At 47.1% G+C, this 24,348-nt stretch overlaps 1 protein-coding gene across 9 annotated transcripts in view; it reads right to left on the bottom strand.

The window, feature by feature from the left end:
- The window catches only part of Apc (APC regulator of WNT signaling pathway), a 113,529-nt gene extending 89,410 nt beyond the window's left edge, over nt 1-24,119 (bottom strand). For 6 of the 9 annotated variants that reach the window (XM_040758056.1, XM_040758059.1, XM_040758063.1 and 3 more), the window contains exon 1: nt 23,747-24,119. In XM_040758056.1, coding sequence (XP_040613990.1) covers nt 23,747-23,926 — 180 coding nt within the window. In that variant the 5' untranslated portion in view covers nt 23,927-24,119. The remainder of the gene's footprint in view (nt 1-23,746) is intronic. The other 3 variants (XM_040758062.1, XM_040758065.1, XM_040758058.1) reach the window with 2 other exon arrangements.
- Nucleotides 24,120-24,348: the final 229 nt, after the last annotated feature.

The raw sequence follows: 24,348 nt of genomic DNA, 5'->3' as shown, positions 1-24,348 counted from the left end.
TCTGAGGAGAAGTCAGTCTGAGAGTCAGTCAGTCTGAGGAGCAGTCAGTCTGAGGAGAAGTCAGTCTGAGGAGAAGTCAGTCTGAGAGTCAGTCAGTCTGAGAGTCAGTCAGTCTGAGGAGCAGTCAGTCTGAGAGTCAGTCAGTCTGAGGAGCAGTCAGTCTGAGGAGAAGTCAGTCTGAGAGTCAGTCAGTCTGAGGAGCAGTCAGTCTGAGGAGAAGTCAGTCTGAGAGTCAGTCAGTCTGAGGAGAAGTCAGTCTGAGAGTCAGTCAGTCTGAGGAGCAGTCAGTCTGAGAGTCAGTCAGTCTGAGAGTCAGTCAGTCTGAGGAGAAGTCAGTCTGAGGAGAAGTCAGTCTGAGAGTCAGTCAGTCTGAGAGTCAGTCAGTCTGAGGAGCAGTCAGTCTGAGGAGAAGTCAGTCTGAGGAGAAGTCAGTCTGAGAGTCAGTCAGTCTGAGAGCCAGTCAGTCTGAGGAGCAGTCAGTCTGAGGAGAAGTCAGTCTGAGGAGAAGTCAGTCTGAGAGTCAGTCAGTCTGAGGAGAAGTCAGTCTGAGGAGAAGTCAGTCTGAGGAGAAGTCAGTCTGAGAGTCAGTCAGTCTGAGGAGCAGTCAGTCTGAGGAGAAGTCAGTCTGAGAGTCAGTCAGTCTGAGGAGAAGTCAGTCTGAGAGTCAGTCAGTCTGAGGAGAAGTCAGTCTGAGAGTCAGTCAGTCTGAGGAGAAGTCAGTCTGAGGAGAAGTCAGTCTGAGAGTCAGTCAGTCTGAGGAGCAGTCAGTCTGAGGAGAAGTCAGTCTGAGAGTCAGTCAGTCTGAGGAGCAGTCAGTCTGAGGAGAAGTCAGTCTGAGAGTCAGTCAGTCTGAGGAGCAGTCAGTCTGAGGGTCAGTCAGTCTGAGGAGAAGTCAGTCTGAGAGTCAGTCAGTCTGAGAGTCAGTCAGTCTGAGGAGCAGTCAGTCTGAGGAGAAGTCAGTCTGAGGAGAAGTCAGTCTGAGAGTCAGTCAGTCTGAGGAGCAGTCAGTCTGAGAGTCAGTCAGTCTGAGAGTCAGTCAGTCTGAGAGTCAGTCAGTCTGAGGAGAAGTCAGTCTGAGGAGCAGTCAGTCTGAGGAGAAGTCAGTCTGAGAGTCAGTCAGTCTGAGGAGAAGTCAGTCTGAGGAGAAGTCAGTCTGAGGAGAAGTCAGTCTGAGAGTCAGTCAGTCTGAGTCAGTCAGTCTGAGGAGAAGTCAGTCTGAGGAGAAGTCAGTCTGAGAGTCAGTCAGTCTGAGAGTCAGTCAGTCTGAGGAGCAGTCAGTCTGAGGAGAAGTCAGTCTGAGAGTCAGTCAGTCTGAGGAGCAGTCAGTCTGAGAGTCAGTCAGTCTGAGGAGAAGTCAGTCTGAGGAGAAGTCAGTCTGAGGAGAAGTCAGTCTGAGGAGAAGTCAGTCTGAGAGTCAGTCAGTCTGAGGAGAAGTCAGTCTGAGAGTCAGTCAGTCTGAGGAGCAGTCAGTCTGAGGAGAAGTCAGTCTGAGAGTCAGTCAGTCTGAGAGTCAGTCAGTCTGAGGAGCAGTCAGTCTGAGGAGGAGTCAGTCTGAGGAGGAGTCAGTCTGAGGAGAAGTCAGTCTGAGGAGGAGTCAGTCTGAGGAGAAGTCAGTCTGAGGAGCAGTCAGTCTGAGAGTCAGTCAGTCTGAGGAGAAGTCAGTCTAAGGAGAAGTCAGTCTGAGAGTCAGTCAGTCTGAGGAGAAGTCAGTCTGAGGAGAAGTCAGTCTGAGAGTCAGTCAGTCTGAGGAGAAGTCAGTCTGAGGAGAAGTCAGTCAGAGGAGAAGTCAGTCTGAGAGTCAGTCAGTCTGAGGAGCAGTCAGTCTGAGGAGAAGTCAGTCTGAGGAGAAGTCAGTCTGAGGAGAAGTCAGTCTGAGAGTCAGTCAGTCTGAGGAGCAGTCAGTCTGAGGAGAAGTCAGTCTGAGAGTCAGTCAGTCTGAGGAGCAGTCAGTCTGAGAGTCAGTCAGTCTGAGGAGAAGTCAGTCTGAGGAGAAGTCAGTCTGAGAGTCAGTCAGTCTGAGGAGCAGTCAGTCTGAGAGTCAGTCAGTCTGAGGAGAAGTCAGTCTGAGGAGAAGTCAGTCTGAGGAGAAATCAGTCTGAGAGTCAGTCTGAGGAGCAGTCAGTCTGAGGAGCAGTCAGTCTGAGGAGAAGTCAGTCTGAGAGTCAGTCAGTCTGAGAGTCAGTCAGTCTGAGGAGCAGTCAGTCTGAGGAGAAGTCAGTCTGAGAGTCAGTCAGTCTGAGGAGCAGTCAGTCTGAGGAGAAGTCAGTCTGAGGAGAAGTCAGTCTGAGAGTCAGTCAGTCTGAGAGTCAGTCAGTCTGAGGAGCAGTCAGTCTGAGAGTCAGTCAGTCTGAGGAGCAGTCAGTCTGAGGAGAAGTCAGTCTGAGAGTCAGTCAGTCTGAGGAGCAGTCAGTCTGAGGAGAAGTCAGTCTGAGAGTCAGTCAGTCTGAGGAGAAGTCAGTCTGAGAGTCAGTCAGTCTGAGGAGCAGTCAGTCTGAGAGTCAGTCAGTCTGAGAGTCAGTCAGTCTGAGGAGAAGTCAGTCTGAGGAGAAGTCAGTCTGAGAGTCAGTCAGTCTGAGAGTCAGTCAGTCTGAGGAGCAGTCAGTCTGAGGAGAAGTCAGTCTGAGGAGAAGTCAGTCTGAGAGTCAGTCAGTCTGAGAGCCAGTCAGTCTGAGGAGCAGTCAGTCTGAGGAGAAGTCAGTCTGAGGAGAAGTCAGTCTGAGAGTCAGTCAGTCTGAGGAGAAGTCAGTCTGAGGAGAAGTCAGTCTGAGAGTCAGTCAGTCTGAGGAGAAGTCAGTCTGAGGAGAAGTCAGTCTGAGAGTCAGTCAGTCTGAGGAGAAGTCAGTCTGAGAGTCAGTCAGTCTGAGGAGAAGTCAGTCTGAGAGTCAGTCAGTCTGAGGAGAAGTCAGTCTGAGGAGAAGTCAGTCTGAGAGTCAGTCAGTCTGAGGAGCAGTCAGTCTGAGGAGAAGTCAGTCTGAGAGTCAGTCAGTCTGAGGAGCAGTCAGTCTGAGGAGAAGTCAGTCTGAGAGTCAGTCAGTCTGAGGAGCAGTCAGTCTGAGGAGAAGTCAGTCTGAGGAGAAGTCAGTCTGAGAGTCAGTCAGTCTGAGAGTCAGTCAGTCTGAGGAGCAGTCAGTCTGAGGAGAAGTCAGTCTGAGGAGAAGTCAGTCTGAGAGTCAGTCAGTCTGAGGAGCAGTCAGTCTGAGAGTCAGTCAGTCTGAGAGTCAGTCAGTCTGAGAGTCAGTCAGTCTGAGGAGAAGTCAGTCTGAGGAGCAGTCAGTCTGAGGAGAAGTCAGTCTGAGAGTCAGTCAGTCTGAGGAGAAGTCAGTCTGAGGAGAAGTCAGTCTGAGGAGAAGTCAGTCTGAGAGTCAGTCAGTCTGAGTCAGTCAGTCTGAGGAGAAGTCAGTCTGAGGAGAAGTCAGTCTGAGAGTCAGTCAGTCTGAGTCAGTCAGTCTGAGGAGCAGTCAGTCTGAGAGTCAGTCAGTCTGAGGAGAAGTCAGTCTGAGGAGAAGTCAGTCTGAGGAGAAGTCAGTCTGAGGAGAAGTCAGTCTGAGAGTCAGTCAGTCTGAGGAGAAGTCAGTCTGAGAAGTCAGTCTGAGAGTCAGTCAGTCTGAGAGTCAGTCAGTCTGAGGAGCAGTCAGTCTGAGGAGAAGTCAGTCTGAGAGTCAGTCTGAGGAGAAGTCAGTCTGAGGAGAAGTCAGTCTGAGAGTCAGTCAGTCTGAGAGTCAGTCAGTCTGAGGAGCAGTCAGTCTGAGGAGAAGTCAGTCTGAGGAGAAGTCAGTCTGAGAGTCAGTCAGTCTGAGAGCCAGTCAGTCTGAGGAGCAGTCAGTCTGAGGAGGAGTCAGTCTGAGGAGAAGTCAGTCTGAGGAGAAGTCAGTCTGAGAGTCAGTCAGTCTGAGGAGCAGTCAGTCTGAGAGTCAGTCAGTCTGAGGAGAAGTCAGTCTGAGGAGAAGTCAGTCTGAGAGTCAGTCAGTCTGAGGAGCAGTCAGTCTGAGAGTCAGTCAGTCTGAGGAGAAGTCAGTCTGAGGAGAAGTCAGTCTGAGGAGAAGTCAGTCTGAGAGTCAGTCAGTCTGAGGAGCAGTCAGTCTGAGGAGAAGTCAGTCTGAGGAGAAGTCAGTCTGAGAGTCAGTCAGTCTGAGGAGCAGTCAGTCTGAGGAGAAGTCAGTCTGAGGAGAAGTCAGTCTGAGAGTCAGTCAGTCTGAGAGTCAGTCAGTCTGAGGAGCAGTCAGTCTGAGGAGAAGTCAGTCTGAGAGTCAGTCAGTCTGAGGAGAAGTCAGTCTGAGGAGAAGTCAGTCTGAGAGTCAGTCAGTCTGAGGAGAAGTCAGTCTGAGGAGCAGTCAGTCTGAGGAGCAGTCAGTCTGAGGAGAAGTCAGTCTGAGAGTCAGTCAGTCTGAGGAGCAGTCAGTCTGAGGAGAAGTCAGTCTGAGAGTCAGTCAGTCTGAGGAGCAGTCAGTCTGAGGAGAAGTCAGTCTGAGAGTCAGTCAGTCTGAGGAGCAGTCAGTCTGAGGGTCAGTCAGTCTGAGGAGAAGTCAGTCTGAGAGTCAGTCAGTCTGAGAGTCAGTCAGTCTGAGGAGCAGTCAGTCTGAGGAGAAGTCAGTCTGAGGAGAAGTCAGTCTGAGAGTCAGTCAGTCTGAGGAGCAGTCAGTCTGAGAGTCAGTCAGTCTGAGAGTCAGTCAGTCTGAGAGTCAGTCAGTCTGAGGAGAAGTCAGTCTGAGGAGCAGTCAGTCTGAGGAGAAGTCAGTCTGAGAGTCAGTCAGTCTGAGGAGAAGTCAGTCTGAGGAGAAGTCAGTCTGAGGAGAAGTCAGTCTGAGAGTCAGTCAGTCTGAGTCAGTCAGTCTGAGGAGAAGTCAGTCTGAGAGTCAGTCAGTCTGAGAGTCAGTCAGTCTGAGGAGAAGTCAGTCTGAGGAGAAGTCAGTCTGAGAGTCAGTCAGTCTGAGAGTCAGTCAGTCTGAGGAGCAGTCAGTCTGAGGAGAAGTCAGTCTGAGAGTCAGTCAGTCTGAGGAGCAGTCAGTCTGAGAGTCAGTCAGTCTGAGGAGAAGTCAGTCTGAGGAGAAGTCAGTCTGAGGAGAAGTCAGTCTGAGGAGAAGTCAGTCTGAGAGTCAGTCAGTCTGAGGAGAAGTCAGTCTGAGAAGTCAGTCTGAGAGTCAGTCAGTCTGAGAGTCAGTCAGTCTGAGGAGCAGTCAGTCTGAGGAGAAGTCAGTCTGAGAGTCAGTCAGTCTGAGGAGAAGTCAGTCTGAGGAGAAGTCAGTCTGAGAGTCAGTCAGTCTGAGAGTCAGTCAGTCTGAGGAGCAGTCAGTCTGAGGAGAAGTCAGTCTGAGAGTCAGTCAGTCTGAGAGCCAGTCAGTCTGAGGAGCAGTCAGTCTGAGGAGGAGTCAGTCTGAGGAGAAGTCAGTCTGAGGAGAAGTCAGTCTGAGAGTCAGTCAGTCTGAGGAGCAGTCAGTCTGAGAGTCAGTCAGTCTGAGGAGAAGTCAGTCTGAGGAGAAGTCAGTCTGAGAGTCAGTCAGTCTGAGGAGAAGTCAGTCTGAGGAGAAGTCAGTCTGAGAGTCAGTCAGTCTGAGGAGAAGTCAGTCTGAGGAGAAGTCAGTCTGAGGAGAAGTCAGTCTGAGAGTCAGTCAGTCTGAGGAGCAGTCAGTCTGAGGAGAAGTCAGTCTGAGGAGAAGTCAGTCTGAGAGTCAGTCAGTCTGAGGAGCAGTCAGTCTGAGGAGAAGTCAGTCTGAGGAGAAGTCAGTCTGAGAGTCAGTCAGTCTGAGAGTCAGTCAGTCTGAGGAGCAGTCAGTCTGAGGAGAAGTCAGTCTGAGAGTCAGTCAGTCTGAGGAGAAGTCAGTCTGAGGAGAAGTCAGTCTGAGAGTCAGTCAGTCTGAGGAGAAGTCAGTCTGAGGAGCAGTCAGTCTGAGGAGAAGTCAGTCTGAGAGTCAGTCAGTCTGAGGAGAAGTCAGTCTGAGAAGTCAGTCTGAGAGTCAGTCAGTCTGAGGGTCAGTCAGTCTGAGGAGCAGTCAGTCTGAGGAGAAGTCAGTCTGAGAGTCAGTCAGTCTGAGGAGAAGTCAGTCTGAGGAGAAGTCAGTCTGAGGAGAAGTCAGTCTGAGAGTCAGTCAGTCTGAGTCAGTCAGTCTGAGGAGAAGTCAGTCTGAGGAGAAGTCAGTCTGAGAGTCAGTCAGTCTGAGAGTCAGTCAGTCTGAGGAGAAGTCAGTCTGAGGAGAAGTCAGTCTGAGAGTCAGTCAGTCTGAGGAGAAGTCAGTCTGAGGAGAAGTCAGTCTGAGAGTCAGTCAGTCTGAGGAGAAGTCAGTCTGAGGAGCAGTCAGTCTGAGGAGAAGTCAGTCTGAGAGTCAGTCAGTCTGAGGAGAAGTCAGTCTGAGAAGTCAGTCTGAGAGTCAGTCAGTCTGAGAGTCAGTCAGTCTGAGGAGCAGTCAGTCTGAGGAGAAGTCAGTCTGAGAGTCAGTCAGTCTGAGAGTCAGTCAGTCTGAGGAGCAGTCAGTCTGAGGAGAAGTCAGTCTGAGAGTCAGTCAGTCTGAGAGTCAGTCAGTCTGAGGAGCAGTCAGTCTGAGGAGGAGTCAGTCTGAGGAGGAGTCAGTCTGAGGAGAAGTCAGTCTGAGGAGGAGTCAGTCTGAGGAGAAGTCAGTCTGAGGAGCAGTCAGTCTGAGAGTCAGTCAGTCTGAGGAGAAGTCAGTCTAAGGAGAAGTCAGTCTGAGAGTCAGTCAGTCTGAGGAGAAGTCAGTCTGAGGAGAAGTCAGTCTGAGAGTCAGTCAGTCTGAGGAGAAGTCAGTCTGAGGAGAAGTCAGTCTGAGGAGAAGTCAGTCTGAGAGTCAGTCAGTCTGAGGAGCAGTCAGTCTGAGGAGAAGTCAGTCTGAGGAGAAGTCAGTCTGAGGAGAAGTCAGTCTGAGAGTCAGTCAGTCTGAGGAGCAGTCAGTCTGAGGAGAAGTCAGTCTGAGAGTCAGTCAGTCTGAGGAGCAGTCAGTCTGAGAGTCAGTCAGTCTGAGGAGAAGTCAGTCTGAGGAGAAGTCAGTCTGAGAGTCAGTCAGTCTGAGGAGCAGTCAGTCTGAGAGTCAGTCAGTCTGAGGAGAAGTCAGTCTGAGGAGCAGTCAGTCTGAGGAGAAGTCAGTCTGAGAGTCAGTCTGAGGAGCAGTCAGTCTGAGGAGCAGTCAGTCTGAGGAGAAGTCAGTCTGAGAGTCAGTCAGTCTGAGAGTCAGTCAGTCTGAGGAGCAGTCAGTCTGAGGAGAGTCAGTCTGAGAGTCAGTCAGTCTGAGGAGCAGTCAGTCTGAGGAGTCAGTCAGTCTGAGGAGAAGTCAGTCTGAGAGTCAGTCAGTCTGAGAGTCAGTCAGTCTGAGGAGCAGTCAGTCTGAGGAGAAGTCAGTCTGAGAGTCAGTCAGTCTGAGAGTCAGTCAGTCTGAGGAGCAGTCAGTCTGAGGAGAAGTCAGTCTGAGGAGAAGTCAGTCTGAGAGTCAGTCAGTCTGAGAGCCAGTCAGTCTGAGGAGCAGTCAGTCTGAGGAGAAGTCAGTCTGAGGAGAAGTCAGTCTGAGAGTCAGTCAGTCTGAGGAGAAGTCAGTCTGAGAGTCAGTCAGTCTGAGGAGCAGTCAGTCTGAGGAGAAGTCAGTCTGAGAGTCAGTCAGTCTGAGGAGAAGTCAGTCTGAGAGTCAGTCAGTCTGAGGAGAAGTCAGTCTGAGAGTCAGTCAGTCTGAGGAGAAGTCAGTCTGAGGAGAAGTCAGTCTGAGAGTCAGTCAGTCTGAGGAGCAGTCAGTCTGAGGAGAAGTCAGTCTGAGAGTCAGTCAGTCTGAGGAGCAGTCAGTCTGAGGAGAAGTCAGTCTGAGAGTCAGTCAGTCTGAGGAGCAGTCAGTCTGAGGGTCAGTCAGTCTGAGGAGAAGTCAGTCTGAGAGTCAGTCAGTCTGAGAGTCAGTCAGTCTGAGGAGCAGTCAGTCTGAGGAGAAGTCAGTCTGAGGAGAAGTCAGTCTGAGAGTCAGTCAGTCTGAGGAGCAGTCAGTCTGAGAGTCAGTCAGTCTGAGAGTCAGTCAGTCTGAGAGTCAGTCAGTCTGAGGAGAAGTCAGTCTGAGGAGCAGTCAGTCTGAGGAGAAGTCAGTCTGAGAGTCAGTCAGTCTGAGGAGAAGTCAGTCTGAGGAGAAGTCAGTCTGAGGAGAAGTCAGTCTGAGAGTCAGTCAGTCTGAGAGTCAGTCAGTCTGAGGAGAAGTCAGTCTGAGGAGAAGTCAGTCTGAGGAGAAGTCAGTCTGAGGAGAAGTCAGTCTGAGGAGAAGTCAGTCTGAGAGTCAGTCAGTCTGAGGAGCAGTCAGTCTGAGGAGAAGTCAGTCTGAGGAGAAGTCAGTCTGAGAGTCAGTCAGTCTGAGGAGAAGTCAGTCTGAGGAGAAGTCAGTCTGAGAGTCAGTCAGTCTGAGTCAGTCAGTCTGAGGAGAAGTCAGTCTGAGGAGAAGTCAGTCTGAGGAGAAGTCAGTCTGAGGAGAAGTCAGTCTGAGAGTCAGTCAGTCTGAGGAGAAGTCAGTCTGAGGAGAAGTCAGTCTGAGGAGAAGTCAGTCTGAGGAGAAGTCAGTCTGAGAGTCAGTCAGTCTGAGAGTCAGTCAGTCTGAGTCAGTCAGTCTGAGTCAGTCAGTCTGAGGAGAAGTCAGTCTGAGGAGAAGTCAGTCTGAGAGTCAGTCAGTCTGAGTCAGTCAGTCTGAGGACTCTTCTACTGGCTTCTTCTCTCACACATCCTAGTATTACTAGTCTTTACAAATCCCTCCTTGATCTTAAATTTCTGTCAAAGAAATGGCCAAATTCCATCTTTTTGGTAATATGTGACAAAGCTGACCATTCTTTCTCTTTAAACACACCTTAAGTCTTGGCTACTACGCCATGTTCTAGTGGTTTTCCTCCTCCTTCTACTTTCACCTAATAACCCTGCCTCTTCACCAATCATCTAAGGGATAGAGTATCTTAGGGTTTATTCTAGGAGTGTCTGATTACATTACTATTTTCTTATCTAGTAACTTTAAATAGCAAACTATACTAAGTAACAAACTTTATGAAATCTAAAACTGGCATTCCTATCTTGCTCTCACCTGATATTTTGCTTGGGTGCATGAAACATATGAACTAAATGAACATGTGACTGGCAGACTCTCCCACCCTCTGGCAACTGAGTATTTCAAGTCTTTCTCTAAGAACTACTGTGGGTGTACACACTGCACAGCTAATGCCCAACAGCTTCTTCAGCTGCCCCTCACTGACTTTCCGAGGCAGGCTCTCTCGCTGCACCTGGAGCTCACCACTGTGGCCAGCCTGGTAGGACCCTCCCTGCTGTGTCTGCCTCCCCAGCGTGGGGGTTACAGCGCCTGCTGCCATGTCTGCTGGGGATATCAACCTAGACCCTGATGTTTGTGCGGTAAGCACTGTGCTGACAGTCATCTCCCCAGCCCGTCAAAAGCTTTCTTTGAATAACAATGCATAACTTTTTCCCAATTCCATTTTATTCAACACTACCCCAGCATCTTAAATTTATGCAGAATGTAGTTAAAATTCATACCTTTATGATGGTTAATTTTATGTGTTAACTTGACTGGGTTAGAGGATACCCAAGTATCTGGTGTTATTTCTGAGTGTACCTATGAGGGTATTTGTAGAAGAGACCAGTATCTCAATCAGGAGACTGCAAAGATCTCCGATCTATGATCTAGACATGATTGACTCCTGCTCTGGTCTCCTGACTGCTTACTGGGACCAGTCAGCATCCTCAGGACACTTGGGTAACCCTGCAGACAGGCCAGCATGAGCGGCCCAGATCAACACCAGCCTGCCAGTTACGGGAGGAGCAAGAGAGCTTGGGAGTCAATGTCCTAGCTCCAGTCCCACTGACAAAAGGGTAAGCAATTAGCAATTACACTGGTAATTCCAAATGCAAATTCCTGATAATGTCTGCCCCAATCTTTCCATCGGCACCAGCCATAGGGGCGCTTTAAAACTAACCAGGGAGATGTCCAAAGTGCTATGTGAGCAGGGACGATTTGTCTTCTACTGTCTGCTTCATAGTGTTTGAAATGAAGCTTTTTGTCGTGCAAACAAGTTATCAATGAAAATCTTAAGTACATCAGTTCCTGACTGTTAATGTTCTAATAATATACATTCCTGCCCTCCAAAAGAATATCCATAGCAGTTTTCTGAAATTTATGTTTCTGTGGGAGAGACCTGAAAAGGTGGACAACAACTGATTGTTTGTTTCTGTGGGCAGCTAGGAGGCAAGCATAGGAGATTCGCTTTCATTTTATATACATATACTTGCGTACTGCACGCACGCAATACCTACTCAAACAAAAAAAAACGCAAAGCTGAATCCTTGTGTGTTTAAAAGGGGCGTGGTGCTAAGTGGGGAGATGGCTCAATTGTCAGAGTGTTTATCTTATAAACAACAAGGACCCCAGATCCCACATCTAAAAGGCCGGGTATGGAATCTGCTTGCAATCCTAGCTGTGAAGAGACGGTACAAGCGGGTCCTGAGACTCACGGCCATCCTAGCCGACTCCGCCCTCAGAAACGGCATCGAGGCTGCCACCTGACCTGGACATGTGCTCGTGCGCACCACCACACATGAACAGTGGGAAGAACTCAAACTTCACCACGTCTAGTCTGAATCCTACTCTCGCCTCTCTGCCGTCAGAATCACAGGGCTTTTAACAGTCAGTATAAGACAATGAAACATTTTAATTTGCAACTCAGTAAAAGAGAAACAGATGCACACAGTGCTGGCGCACGCCTTTAGTTCCAGCACTCGGGAGGCAGAGGCAGGCGGGTCTCTGTGAGTTCAAAGTCAACCTGGTCTACAGAGCGAGTTCCAGGACAGCCAGAGCTGTAACACAGAGAAACCCTGTCTCAAAAAAACATACAACAACAAAGTAATGTTGAACACTAGTTATGGAAGGCAGGCAGCCATTCTTTTCAGGGTTCAAGTTTAGTCCTCCACATCCGTACAGGGTTTAGTGAATGAGTTGTTGACTACACTGGGATATACCTTCCCTGTCAAAGATCTAATTCTATTCTAAACCAGGGGGTCTGATGCCTGTTCTGACCACCTCAGGCTCCTGCAAACTCAGACACATTACTCAGACACATGCACAAAAAATTAAATGAACTAAATATTTAAATAGTAACAATTTTTAAGATTTTGTTCACTGTAAGACTTTTCAACCTTAAGTTTGTTTCAATGGATAGATAATATATTCTTAAGTGCTGTAAATATATAAATTAATGTGAGAAGACATAGGAGAAATGTATTTGAAGAAACCATTGCAAGACAACAAGAATACTATAAAATATATTGAAGATTTTTCTGAAATAAAACTATAGCAAAGACAGAAGAAATTAAAAGAATGAGGTGGGTAGAATGTCATAGGGTTCGTTAAATAAAGATACTAAAACCTCAGTCCAATATATATAAAAGAATATAATAGGAAAATTGAGCATTATCCTTGTCAGTCAAGCATGGCAAGATTCTGAAAATAAGATAACAGGATCACTAATTAAATACATTAAATGCAATGATAGTGTAATAGTATCATTTGTTCCTTGTCTCAAGTACTTAATCTAACATAACCGCTGCTTCACTGAGGTCACTATCTAAGTAAAAACCTTTAGAAAGTATACATGCTGAGCACTCCTAATCTGAAAACCCCAAATCCAACTTTCCATAAATCCATAACTTACTTATTAGGTGCCAAGATGACTTGGGAAATTAACACTCCGTCTCATGTAACAGTCCACACTCAAATTACAAATTCATGTGCTGATGTACAAAAAAAAGATTAATGTGTACAAAAAAGAAATCAGTGTGTGCTTAGCACGGCACCAGGCCCTGGGTCTGGTCCCAGCATACCAGAAGAATATATGGGTATGTACATATATACACCTTGAGGCATATGACAAATGCAAACTAATTCATGTTTGAAGTTGGGTTCCTCAAATTTTGCACATACAAATACTACAAAATCTAAGAAAGACAAAAATCCAAAATACTTCTAGTTCAAGCATTTTGGATAAAGAATTCTCAATCTGTGTGACAGGCCAGGCCCAGGAATGGCATGGAAATTAACAGCTGCCAAGACTGAAGGCTGAGACTGATCCACACCTGAAGTCAGTCAGGTAGCAAACTTCAAGAAATTAAATACACTCATTTGATGGGAGACGTCATTCTGAAATCTGTCTCTTATTGGTTGTTGAATAAAGCACTGTTGGCCAATAGGGAACCAAGATAGGTGGGACTAGGAGTCGAGGACTCTGGGAAGGAGAAACACAGGGAGTCACCATGTAGCCACGATAGGGGTAAGAAGTCCAGACCCTTTCTCCGGTAAGAGAAATACTTAGATTAACAATTATGGGGTAATTACTTAAGTCAGAGCTAGCCAGTAAGAAACAAGCAAGGCCAATAGCTTCATAATTAATACAGCGTCTTGTGTGTTTATTTGGGACTGATGCGGCTCTAGAACCAGGCCAGCGGGAAGGCTGAACCCTACAAATAGTTGTCGGAAGTGGGATATAAATTTCCACGTAGAATGACAAAAGCTTAAAAGGAATTTTAGAAACAAAAGAACAAAGAGAAGCATGGCTTCTTGGTAGCAGTATTTTCTCAGGTGGGCTCTGTTTTGCTAGCGACACGCAGAGACTCACATGGCTCACTTAAGGGAGTCTTCCTGACTCTGCATAAAAAAAAAAAAACAACAAAACAGCAAGGTTCTTTTATGAGGCTCTGCTAACGATTGAAAGGTGTGTACGCACAGCCGGAAGTGGCAGTGAGCATGTCTCCTAGCCGGCAGCTTTTGCTGGATTTCAGCATAGACTGAGGCGGTCGGTGAGCTGGAGTCACACCTGCCATCTTGGAAAACTGCAGTTTAAACAGCCATGGTTTTTAGCAGATAAGACACGTGGCCAGAAAAACATTAAGATTTACAGTAAAGTTAGATTCAGAGGAAGAAAAACCTCTAAAGGTTTACAGTGTGTTCAAAAATATATGTAAGATTGAGAGAGAAAAAGAAACGGCATAGTGGTAAATAGAGAAGCCAGCTGTGCTGGCACATGCCAATAGGATTTGCTCCAGAGGCAGAGGCAGGCAGATTTCCAGAGAAACCCCATCTCAGATAAATAAATAAAAGTAAAAGAGAGTAATAATAATATGATAAATAAATAAGCCACGTAAAGATGGAAAATACATAGAGAGTCTGGATACTGTATGCTATTGTGTTTTTCAGTTTTTTTGATTGCTAAAGGAACAACTACTAAAGTACACTTGATTATAAATGCTGCTGAATTAATTCAACTTATATCTTTTGAAAATGCCTTGACTTCAAAATTTAAGTATAAGGATATGTTACTTTGGAAAAGATATTTTATTTGTGTTTCCACAGAAAATGAAAAGCTGAGGATTCCTTCCAGGCTTCTGTGGTTTGATGATCCAAGACCCCCGGAGGCAGTGGGCCAGGTGTTCCAACATCTAAGACAGCTGAGATGATATAGCCTTACAGACCACAAAAATAAGGACTTAATACAGGTTTCTGAGTTTTGTCATGATCCCCATGGTATGAACAGCACCCCTATCCAGCACGAAGCAGTTTGGAATGAGCAACGTCCAAATTCCCATATTGTTTATAAATCTTTGTTTTCATTTGAATGGAGTTGCTTACAATTGGTTAATGGTCACAACCAATCTCTTTTTGAAGGTAAAAGGAGATTATGGTATGGAAATGAATACTTTGTATTGGTATGGTTTTTCATTTATTGATACAAATTCAAGGTCAGTTTTATGATATGTATATTTCTCTTCTTGATTAAGCATTGTGCTTATACTGATCTTTTAAAATGTAATGCATAATTAAAAACATACTATACATAGTTACTTATAATAAGTCAGAACTTATAGTTAGGTAAGTTAGGTTTTCTAGATATGCAGAAATATATTTGAGACAGATAGTCTTCAAACCTCTCAAAGACCTTCAGAAAATGGCATTTAAAATGGTTTAGGGTTTTTCTTGACAATGAGAAATGTCTGCTCCTGGCACATCAATTACATCTGAGAGGAAGATGGGCATCGAAGAAATCCGTTATGGAGTTTGCTTTCAACATGGCAAGATTAGCCATTTGGGCAAGAAACTGCTCTTGCCTAGACTACTTGACTGTTGCTGTATAAACTGGACATGCAGGACCCACAGGAAAAGTGACTGCTGAACTCAAACAGTCCTTTAGGGTTCTTGATTCATGGAAGAGTCTACGAGACTTTCTGCAGGACACAGAGTAATGACTGACAGACTGCCAATGCAGATGGACAGTTTGAAATTTCCTGCTTTGCTGAAAAGTCTTCCAGGCACACTGTGGCCTATGGGCTGAAGATGGATGCCCCAATGTTACAGAGGAACTTCGGGTGACTGTACAGGTAGCAAGATGTCTGTCAATTCTAGTGTTTATATATTATCCTTCTGTGGTCTTCGATGGAGTTGAAGACAGATAGTTATAGTTTTCCTTAGTTATGATAAAAGATAAGCTACATATAGGACTTTGGACTCACAAGGATGGGATAGATGGTATTTTCTTTAAATCTTGCTAAATGTTGATGGACAAAATACTGTAACTGTGTTCTTGCTTGACAGCTGTTCTGTTATATATAATTTCACTATGTTAAAGTTAAGACCCTTCTTTTTGTTTAGACAGAAAAGAGGAGGTGATGGGAGATGTCATTCTGAATCTGTCTCTTATTGGTTGTTGAATAAAGCACTGTTGGCCAATAGGGAACCAAGATAGGTGGGACTAGGAGTCCAGGAGGACTCTGGGAAGGAGAAACACAGGGAGTCACGATGTAGCCGCCATAGGAGTAAGAAGTCCAGCCCCTTTTCTCGGGTAAGAGAAATACTTAGATTAACAATTATGGGTTAAATACTTAAGTCAGAGACAGCCAGTACGAAACAAGCAAACAGCCAACAGCTTCATAAGTAATACAGCGTCTTGTGTGTTATTTGGGGAATGCAACTGTGGCAAAACCAAAGCGGCTGGGCAATTGTGGCAAAACCAAAGCAGCTGGCGGAGGAAAACTATTCACCAAGTCTAAAATTAACTGGCAGCAAAGACGCAAGTGATCAAGTGATCAAGGTGCATTTGCCACTGAAGAGGCTTAAAACACTGATATATCATCACCTTGCTGTGCCTAGGAAGCAGCATAGGGCAGCATAGGCAGGTAAGTCGGCAGAGCACAGGAGCAATCCCATGCTTGCAGAGCCTCTTCAGATTCTAAAATTCTTACGTCATCATCCAGTGTTTTGAAGGCAAGTGAACAGGAGGCAAAGGCACCACAATCAGCATGGATCTTCAAGTATATTCAATTGTCAGAGAAGAAAAGGGTCAAGCAAAACAGAGACAGTAGGCTTCCTTCCAAGACTTTGTTTGTTTCTTGTTTTGTTTTTGTCTTTCGAGACAGGGTTTCTCTGTGTTAACAGTCCTGGCTGTCCTGGAACTCACTCTGTAGACCAGGCTGGCCTGCAACTCAGAGATCTGCCTGCCTCTGCCTCCCAAGTGCTGGAGTCAAAGGTGTGCACCACCTTTTAAATGGACATTTGTGTGCTTTTTAGTTTTACTAATAAACAGTGAGAAATTAGTATGGTATTTGTGGGGTTTTTTTTGTTTTGTTTTGTTTTGGTTTTGGTTTTTCAAGACAGGGTTTCTCTGTGGCTTTGGAGGCTGTCCTGGAACTAACTCTTGTAGACCAGGCTGGCCTCGAACTCACAGAGATCCACCTGCCTCTGCCTCCCAAGTGCTGGGATTAAAGGCGTGTGCCACCAACGCCGGGCCAGTATTTGTGGTTTTAGTTTTCCCTAAAAACAAATATGACAAGAAGGTAACTGGAATATGAGTTAACTAACAATGTAAAGTTTGATTAAGGTGGTTTTAAAGCCACAGATTCTTGAATACCAAATAAAAATCTCTGCAAAAAAAATACATATCAAATTATTTCTCCAAACGATCCACAGAGATTTATAAGCAATGGAGTTAACAGATTATAGTTTCCTAATTATTATACTCAAGGGGTTAGCAGTCAAACTTACGCAGATAGATGATAGATAGATGGTAGATAGATAGACAGCAGAGAACTGCAAACTATAAAAAGTTATACAGATTTGAAAAAATATTGGAACTGTAAAAAAAAATCTAAATTAAGCACTTACTGGATGAGTAACCAAATATTAGACATGGGTGAAAAAACTAGGAACTTTGAGGATAAAACTGTCCAGAATAAAGCATTTAAGACAAAATATGAAGGGCAGAGCACACAAGAGGCAGTAAGATCTCCACATATCAATGCAGAACCGTATTAAAGACAAAGGAGGATACTGAAGCAAGGGGGTATTTGAAGGACCTTTGGCTGACAGATGTGTGGGATGGTAAGAACTGATCCATACATGCATAAAGCCCAAAGTTTAGTCACCCAATAAAGCAGAGGATAGTTAAAGTTTTCCTTCCTCAAAAGGAATATAACAAAATTATTTTGAAAGGAAAAATTAGAGCCATGGAGTCAGCCATGGTGGCACACGTCTTTAAACCCAGCACCCAGGAGGCAGAGACAGAGGGATCTCTGTGAGTTCAAGGACAGCCTGGTCTACTGAGCAAATACCAGGACAGCCTGCAAAGTTAGAGAGAGAGAATTTCAGTTGACTGTGTATAAAATATTTCTGAGCAGAAATGAGGGACAATGTATTTTATGGAGTTGGTATAATGTCGATTTGAAATCCTGAAGGACAACACGGACCATTTCACTGAAATAGTTCCTTTTATGCTTTTTTTTTTTTTTTTTTTTTTTTTTGGTTTTTACGAGACAGGGTTTCTCTGTATTGTTTTGGAGGCTATCAGTCCACCTTTCATGATTTTTACCATGCTTCATTCATTCAGGTCCTTTCCCACTCTATCTAGAGTGATGAGCTTTATTGTGAACCCATCTTATTCACTGCAAAGCCTCGACAGTGCAAAGCCTCGACATGACCCGGGCATGGATGTGCTCTAGTGAGTGTGAGCCAGGAAGAGCACACGCTTCTCCACGTGACCCGGACATGGATGTGCTCTAGTGAGTGTGAGCCAGGAAGAGCACACGCTTCTCCACGTGACCCGGGCATGGATGTGCTCTAGTGAGTGTGAGCCAGGAAGAGCACACGCTTCTCCACGTGACCCGGACATGGATGTGCTCTAGTGAGTGTGAGCCAGGAAGAGCACACGCTTCTCCACGTGACCCGGGCATGGATGTGCTCTAGTGAGTGTGATTGCAGGAAGAGCACACGCTTCTCCACGTGACCCGGGCATGGATGTGCTCTAGTGAGTGTGAGCCAGGAAGAGCACACGCTTCTCGATCCCCACTCTTGCCACTGGCTCACACGGTGGCCCTCAAAATCAGCTGGGCTCTGTTTGCTTTGTTTTGTGAGGTACTGAAGTCAAACCCAGGGCCCTGCACATCTAGAGAAGAACTCTACCTAAAACACTTGTTAAATGAGTGGCATCTATGTTTAGATTTGCTGACTGAGAAAACACAGTGAGCTGAAATCACAAGTTCTGCATCTTTGGGTTTAACTGACAGTGGATTAAAAACAATTGGAAGAGACCTTGTATTTGTACTGCCCACATATGGCCTTTCTTGTCAGTATTATCTAAACAGCACAGTTCAGTTACCATTTACACTGCACTGGGTACACATACATATCTTATCCAAAATGTTTTAGATTAAAAATATTTAGATTTCTGGATATTTGCACATGCATGAGCCATCCTAGGGATGATACGCAAGCCGAAACATAAAATTCATTTATGTTGCACACAGACACCTCATTCATCTAATATATATATATATATTTAATGTGCCCACATTTCAACTGTCACCTGTCAGATGAGGTTGTAAGTGGAATTTTCCACCTGTGTCATGTTGATGCTCAAAAATTAATATTTCAGAGCTCTTTTGGCTTTAGCTGTTTGTGTCTAGGGATATTAAACCTGTGCTTTAGTAATCTAAAGATGATTTAAAGTATTTGGGAGGATGTATAGAGATTATATGCAAATACTATCCTATTTATATTAGAGTCTTGGCCATCCACGGAAGGTCCAAAAACAAATCTCCCTTGGATTCTATGGGATAACTAAAATGACAAAGCCTCCAATAGAACTCAGAAAGGCTTTCAAGAAATCTGTCTTTTATGAATTACAAGAACATCATATACATGCTTGGTGGCATGTGCAATATACATAATTCAGGACTCAAAAGCAGCTGTTGAAGGAATATAGTGGCAGGACCTTCCATTTCTCTGCCTTTCCCACAACCTGTCTCTCTGCACTGAGTACAAAACCATTCTACATATAGTCAAACCACTAAACCACAAAGTAAACGAGGCATTTAGAATTTAAGAACACAAACATAATAAGGAAGAATATGGCGTGAGACAGAAAACAACAGAGTCTGATACACAATGGGGACACAGAGTCTGATTCACAAGGGGACACAGTCCTCAAAGTGACACCAGGACAGAAAAGTCAGTAGACCTCGCAGGGACGGGTGCTTAGGGACGGCCGGGGTGATGACACGGACAAACACAGCATTGATATACACCTGACCCTTCACTGTGTCTGTGAAATGTGGGCATTGAGTCTGCAGTAATTTGCTACCACCAGGCAGGTCTAGGGGTGAGACCAGAGCTAAGGGAAATGAGAGAGCACAACAGGTCAGAGCAGCAGAGTCAAGTCCTCCCTTCCACGGGGCCAGCATTCAACACAAGACCGAGTCACCGCCTTTTTAAAGTCGGTTTTAATTTGCTGTCCTGTCATTTACAATATAAGACTATAAATGGATCATTGTAGAGTGGCGTTTTAAGGTATGACTCTTTGTTTTTAGAGAGAGCACTCCAAACATCACAGGCTACTTAGTGTATCTCACCACCCTAATTGCTAGTGGGACTTGACGGTTACTGGACAACCAAAAATGTTCTCCTGTATTTCCAAATGCTTCTCTGAAAAGTAACTACGAATCTGTTTCATAATAATTGTTTCTATCTGGTTCAGACAGAGGCTCCAACAGGTATGCTTAAAAGTATTTAATATCATACCAACTTTAAAAGAATCCAATGTTCTCACCTACCACTCAAATCTCACAAATTTTACGTAAGAAACTACTTTAGATAGTTACTTAGGTTTTCAGAGTATTTGGAAAAAGCGAGGTATGGTTTGTGACGACGCCTAGGCAAACAGTGCTTTATTTATGCTGGCTACTGTTACCTGAATTCTCTTTGCAACACACACTTCTCCATAAAACGCTGCACAAATATGTCACTGACACCATGTCACTTTCCTCTCCAGCCTCTTCTTAAACTTACATACCATAAATGCGTTTTCCAAATGTTATTACAATTAGGACAGACACCTGACTGTACAGACGTTTTTGTGAAAGGTCTACTTGCCTAATTAAGAGACAGGAGGACACACTTATCGTTGGTAGCAATGGAGGGAAGAGAGTCACGTACAACCACAATGGGATATGCATATGTTCAAAGGTTAGCATGCGGTGATACTTCATGATCTAACAAATACAGCTTATCTGAGGATCAGAGCACAGAGCTAATCACACCAGTTACCCACAGAAGACAGGCGGTGGATGCACACACCTTTAAATCCCAGCACTCAGGAGACAGAGGCAGACTGTGAGTCCTAGGCCACCACGGGCTACATGAGAGTTAATCTGTCTAAAGAGAAACAGCGCTCACACAAAGGTGATCCTAGCACTTGGGATTGCACGCCTTTAATCCCAGCACCAGGGAGACGGAGACAGGAGTGATGCGGCTGGGCGGAGAGAGGAGGATAAGATGGGAGGAGACAGGAGACTGAGCAGCAGTCAGAGTGAGGAAGATAAGGCAGGAGGAGACAGGAGACTGAGCAGCAGTCAGAGTGAAGCAGTCTGAGGACAGGATCGCCCCTCTGGTCCGAGGGAGAGGTAAGAGCTAGCGGTTGGCTGCATTGCGTCTCTGATCCAATGTCTGACCCTGGGTTTTTATTAAGACCTATTAGAACTAGTGCTACATCACTACATGTGGTGCTTGAAAGAAAACGGCCCCCGGAGCCGGGCGTTGGTGGCGCACGCCTTTAATCCCAGCACTCGGGAGGCAGAGGCAGGCGGATCACTGTGAGTTCGAGGCCAGGCTGGACCGACAGCCTCCAAAATAGAGAAACCCTGTCTCGTAAAACCAAAAAATAAAGAAAGAAAGAAAGAAAACGGCCCCCAAAGGGAGTGGCCCTGTTGGAGTAGGGTGGCCTTGCTGGAGGAAAAGTGTCACTGTAGGGGTGGGCTTTGACGCCTCTTTTGCTCAAACATGGTTCAGTGTGATGCTCAGACCATGTCCTGTTACCTGCAAGATGTAGGACTCTCAGCCACTTCTACAGTACCATGTCTGCCTGCATGCCGCCATGCTGTCCACCATTATCCTAATGGACTGAACCTCTCAACTGTAAGCGGATCTCCCCAATGAAATATTTCTCCTTTGTAAGAGCTGTGGTGATCATGGTGGCTCTTCACAGCAATAGAAACTGTAACTAAGACAGCACACTAAGATTAGTCAATTACAGAGATGATCCCTGAAAACCTCACTATGCGGGTAATTCACTAGCTAGCCAAGAAACCCTCTACCTCGACTATTTTTTCACGTGAGATACTGATCAAGTCAGCCAGTTCAGTATTCTGTAACGTGGAGCCTAACTTACACGTTTGAGATACAATACGACTACAAGGTTCCACTCAGGGTGACTGAGAGAAAAGTGGTTACAAAAGAGGAGTCAGGAAGAGGACACAAACACACAAGCGCCTGTGCAGGTGGATGCGGACTAACTGTTCAGTCGGCTGTCTGTGAGTCTTGGCAGCTCATCTAAGCAAACCATGGAAATGGGAAGGAGAACTCGGGAAATCAGAACCATCCACACAAAAATAACTTATATCACAAAGAAAAACGTGCATGATCACCAAGAAAACACACCAAAGAACATACCAAGCCTTGAGGGCATTAGATACCTTTCTGGGACCCACTTCACATACACACCCATGCTGGGCTACAGTCCTGAACTTTAGATAGGATTCACTCCTACCTACACCCCCAGACAAAAAGATACTCCTCCAGATCTAACTGCACAGATCTTTTGTTTGTTCAGTCACAGGAGAGCTGGGGACTCCAGGGAAAGGCTGGGGGAGAAGCCTTCTCCCTCCCTTTGGCAGTAAAGGAAGACAGTAACAAGAACATTGATAGCTGTCTTCTTACTAGGAGAGGAGCGAGTCTGAGCAAAGAACTCAGACAGGAGGACAACGCGGAGAAAACAGAAGAGAAACGGACTTTGAGAAAACAAACCACACTTCCTGCCATTTCTAAGTATGCACCTACCAATTACAAGAGACAAATGCACCACCTTGGTTTGCAAATCCTATTTGCAGCCTAGCTGGTATCAGGACCAAGGGAAGAACAAAGTTGAGAGAGGACAGGACATTTGAAGAAACTTTCAATGGATCAGGAAACCAGGAAGTACAGTGTAGAACACCAAGAATATGTCACTGGTTACTATGGAGTGTTATATAATTTACAAATTGCCTACAGACACCAAAGATGACACAGAAGCTGCCATTAGGCCTGGTGCTTATTGTTCTCTGGGGACTTTTTTTGGAAAGGTATTTTTAAATTACATTTATTGTGTGTCTCTGTGTGGTGTAGGTCAGAAGACAAAGTGTGAGGGTTGGTTATTTCCTTCAACCATGTGGGTCCAGGGGATCTAACTCGGTTGTCCTTTACCTGGTGACTCATTTGACCGCCCCACAGCAACAGTGAAATGGTAAGGGTCTTCCATTTCATGGCGACTTCATAGTGAAAATGTGCCAGACACTTAGATGGACATTCAACACATATTAACGCCCTCTATAGCCACCTGGCCAGGTAAGCACTGAATCCTACTTTATAGATACAGAACAGTCTAAGGGGTGATATGACCACACCCACCAGTAAGCAGTTTTAACACGAGTAAAAACCAAGACTGAAGGGTTTATCTAGCTACATCACAGAGTCCTCGGGTGAAAGGATTCTGAAGGAAAATTTGGACTTCAGAATGGCCCCCCTGAGAGTTGTCTCTGGCAGCTCAGGGGAAAACACAAACATGCATGTAAGAGACAGAGAGGGTGTGACTGAAGGAGAGCTCCAAATAGTACTAAAGGGTAGTTCTGAATAGAGATGGGAAAGGGTTGGTAACGGGCTCATCTGGAGGGGTTGAAAAGACAGGTATTTCTTTCTCTGAAATGTGAGCAAGTAAGAAGATAACGTGGGCGGGAGGGAAGCTGGGAAACGGAGGAAGTATGCCTCACACAGCTGAGACTTTCTCAGCCACTGGGGTTGAGAGCCCCAGCTTCCTTCTTGTCCCTTCAAATGGAAGCACAGAAGTGACAAACACGACCTGTGTGAGCATGCAGTCGTTAGTGGGGGGAGAGTGAAGGCTACCAGCAAACACATGAGACAGAAGACTGGGGGCAATCCTAGTCTAAAACTTTAGCTCATAGTTTGTGTCGTTTTACGGTCCTGGGGAATGAGCATGTCCTCGGTCTTACTAGCACTCCACCACTGGGCTAAAGCCCCAGCTTTCCAGACTAGCTTTCAAAGCCCCACTCCTCTGCAATCTCGAAGGGCAAAGTGTAAGTGTTTTTACTCCCACTTTGGGGATCCTGACGGATAGAGGAAGCGGAGAAGCCAGGGAAGCCGACGACTTCCTCCACTGCCTCCCCGACGGGGCAGCTTGCACTTGCAAACTCAGGCAAGGTGCGTGTACGCGACTCAGGACAGGTTTGCATACAGTTTGAGGGGCCCGCATTGTAGAGAGACTATCAAGAGCTGTAAGGGCTGAGTACTGAGAATACAAGAAATCTGAGCCGCTCTTTCTAAAAAAAAAAAAAAAACCACAAAAACAAAAACAAAGGGCTTGCGCATGGGGGATTCTAAAGCTTCGGCGTGCACTTTAGGCTGATAAAGGAGTTAGAGAGCGCTCACCCTTCCTTGGGCCATCATGGGTTATCTTGCACTCACAAGGCTCTCTCTCTCTCTCTCTCTCTCTCTCTCTCTCTCTCTCTCTCTCTCTCTCTCTCTAGGAATATAACACTCATCAGTCCTTCCAAGGGACTTACAGAACCTAACGTTTCACGAAACTCACGCCCCCCGCCCCCGTCTCAAAAGCTAAGACCCCGGAGAGAGAGAGAGACAGAGACAGAGACAGAGACAGAGAGAGAGAGAGAGAGAGAGAGAGAGAGAGAGAGAGAGAGACAGAGAGAGACAGAGAGAGACAGAGAGAGACAGAGAGAGACAGAGAGAGAGAGAGAGAATGAGAATGAATGATTCTGAAGCAAACGATCATTTTGCCATCGCAGGCTCCACTAGGCATGAGCAGGACTTAACCCACCCCCAGGGGACCGGATCCCCGCGGCCCCTGCACACGAAGCCGCGCTCAGATCGTCCGCCCGGGGCTCGCAGGTCTTCAGGGGAAAGCATGGAAGCCGACCCGGAACGGAGCAGGACGGGAAGACCCGCGCACCTAGAGCGAGCCAGCGGGCGGAAGGCTGCCCGCAGGGAGGGGCGTGCGAGCCGCGGGGTGGGAAGAAGGGGAGCCCGCGAGCCCGCCGCAGGCCGGAGACCGGCAGGGCCGGGAGCGCCGGGGTCCCCGCCGGGGTCCGGGCGTCGTCGCCGGGGGTGGGGGCGCGCGCAGCCGCACTCACCTGCCAGACGCTCGCTCCGCGGCCGCAAGCACGGGCGCCGCACGGGCGCCTCCCTTCCCGCGGGACTCGGTCCCGGCCGCCGCCGCCGCTGCCGCCGCCGGAGCTCGGGGCCCCGAGAGTCACGGGTGGCGCCGAGGCGGGCAACGCGGCGACCGGCCCCGAGCGCGAGGCGGCGGGCATAGGGGGCCGCTGGCAAGGCAGCTCCTCCTCGCCCCCACCTTCCTCAGCGGCAGCCGGCCGCGCTCCCCGGGAACGGCATCGCGCCCGCCTCGGCCCGCGGCTCCCCGGGCCTGCGCCCGAAGCTCCCCGAAGGCGGCAGCCGGGCTTCCGGCAGCCTCACTCCGCCCACTCGCTACGGGGCCGCCGCCATCTTGGCGGGGGGCGGGAAGCGCGCGGTGCGCACGCGCGCGAGGGGGAGCCGGCGCGCCGGAGGGCGGGAGGGAGTGGACTGCGCAGGCGCGGCGGCCGCGGGCCCCGCCTCTGCGCTCTGCACCGGGCATCCTGCGCTCACCTTTCCCAGCCGAGGGCTGATACCAAAACCCGTAGACTTCTTTTTTTTTTTTTTTTTTCTGCGCACGCTGCAGTCGTCTGTGAGCCTCTGT

This window comes from Mesocricetus auratus, unplaced genomic scaffold (genome assembly GCF_017639785.1).
Source record: "Mesocricetus auratus isolate SY011 unplaced genomic scaffold, BCM_Maur_2.0 Super-Scaffold_100015, whole genome shotgun sequence".
NCBI classification, from domain to species: Eukaryota; Metazoa; Chordata; class Mammalia; order Rodentia; family Cricetidae; genus Mesocricetus; species Mesocricetus auratus.
This window is presented reverse-complemented; position numbering and strand designations above follow the sequence as displayed.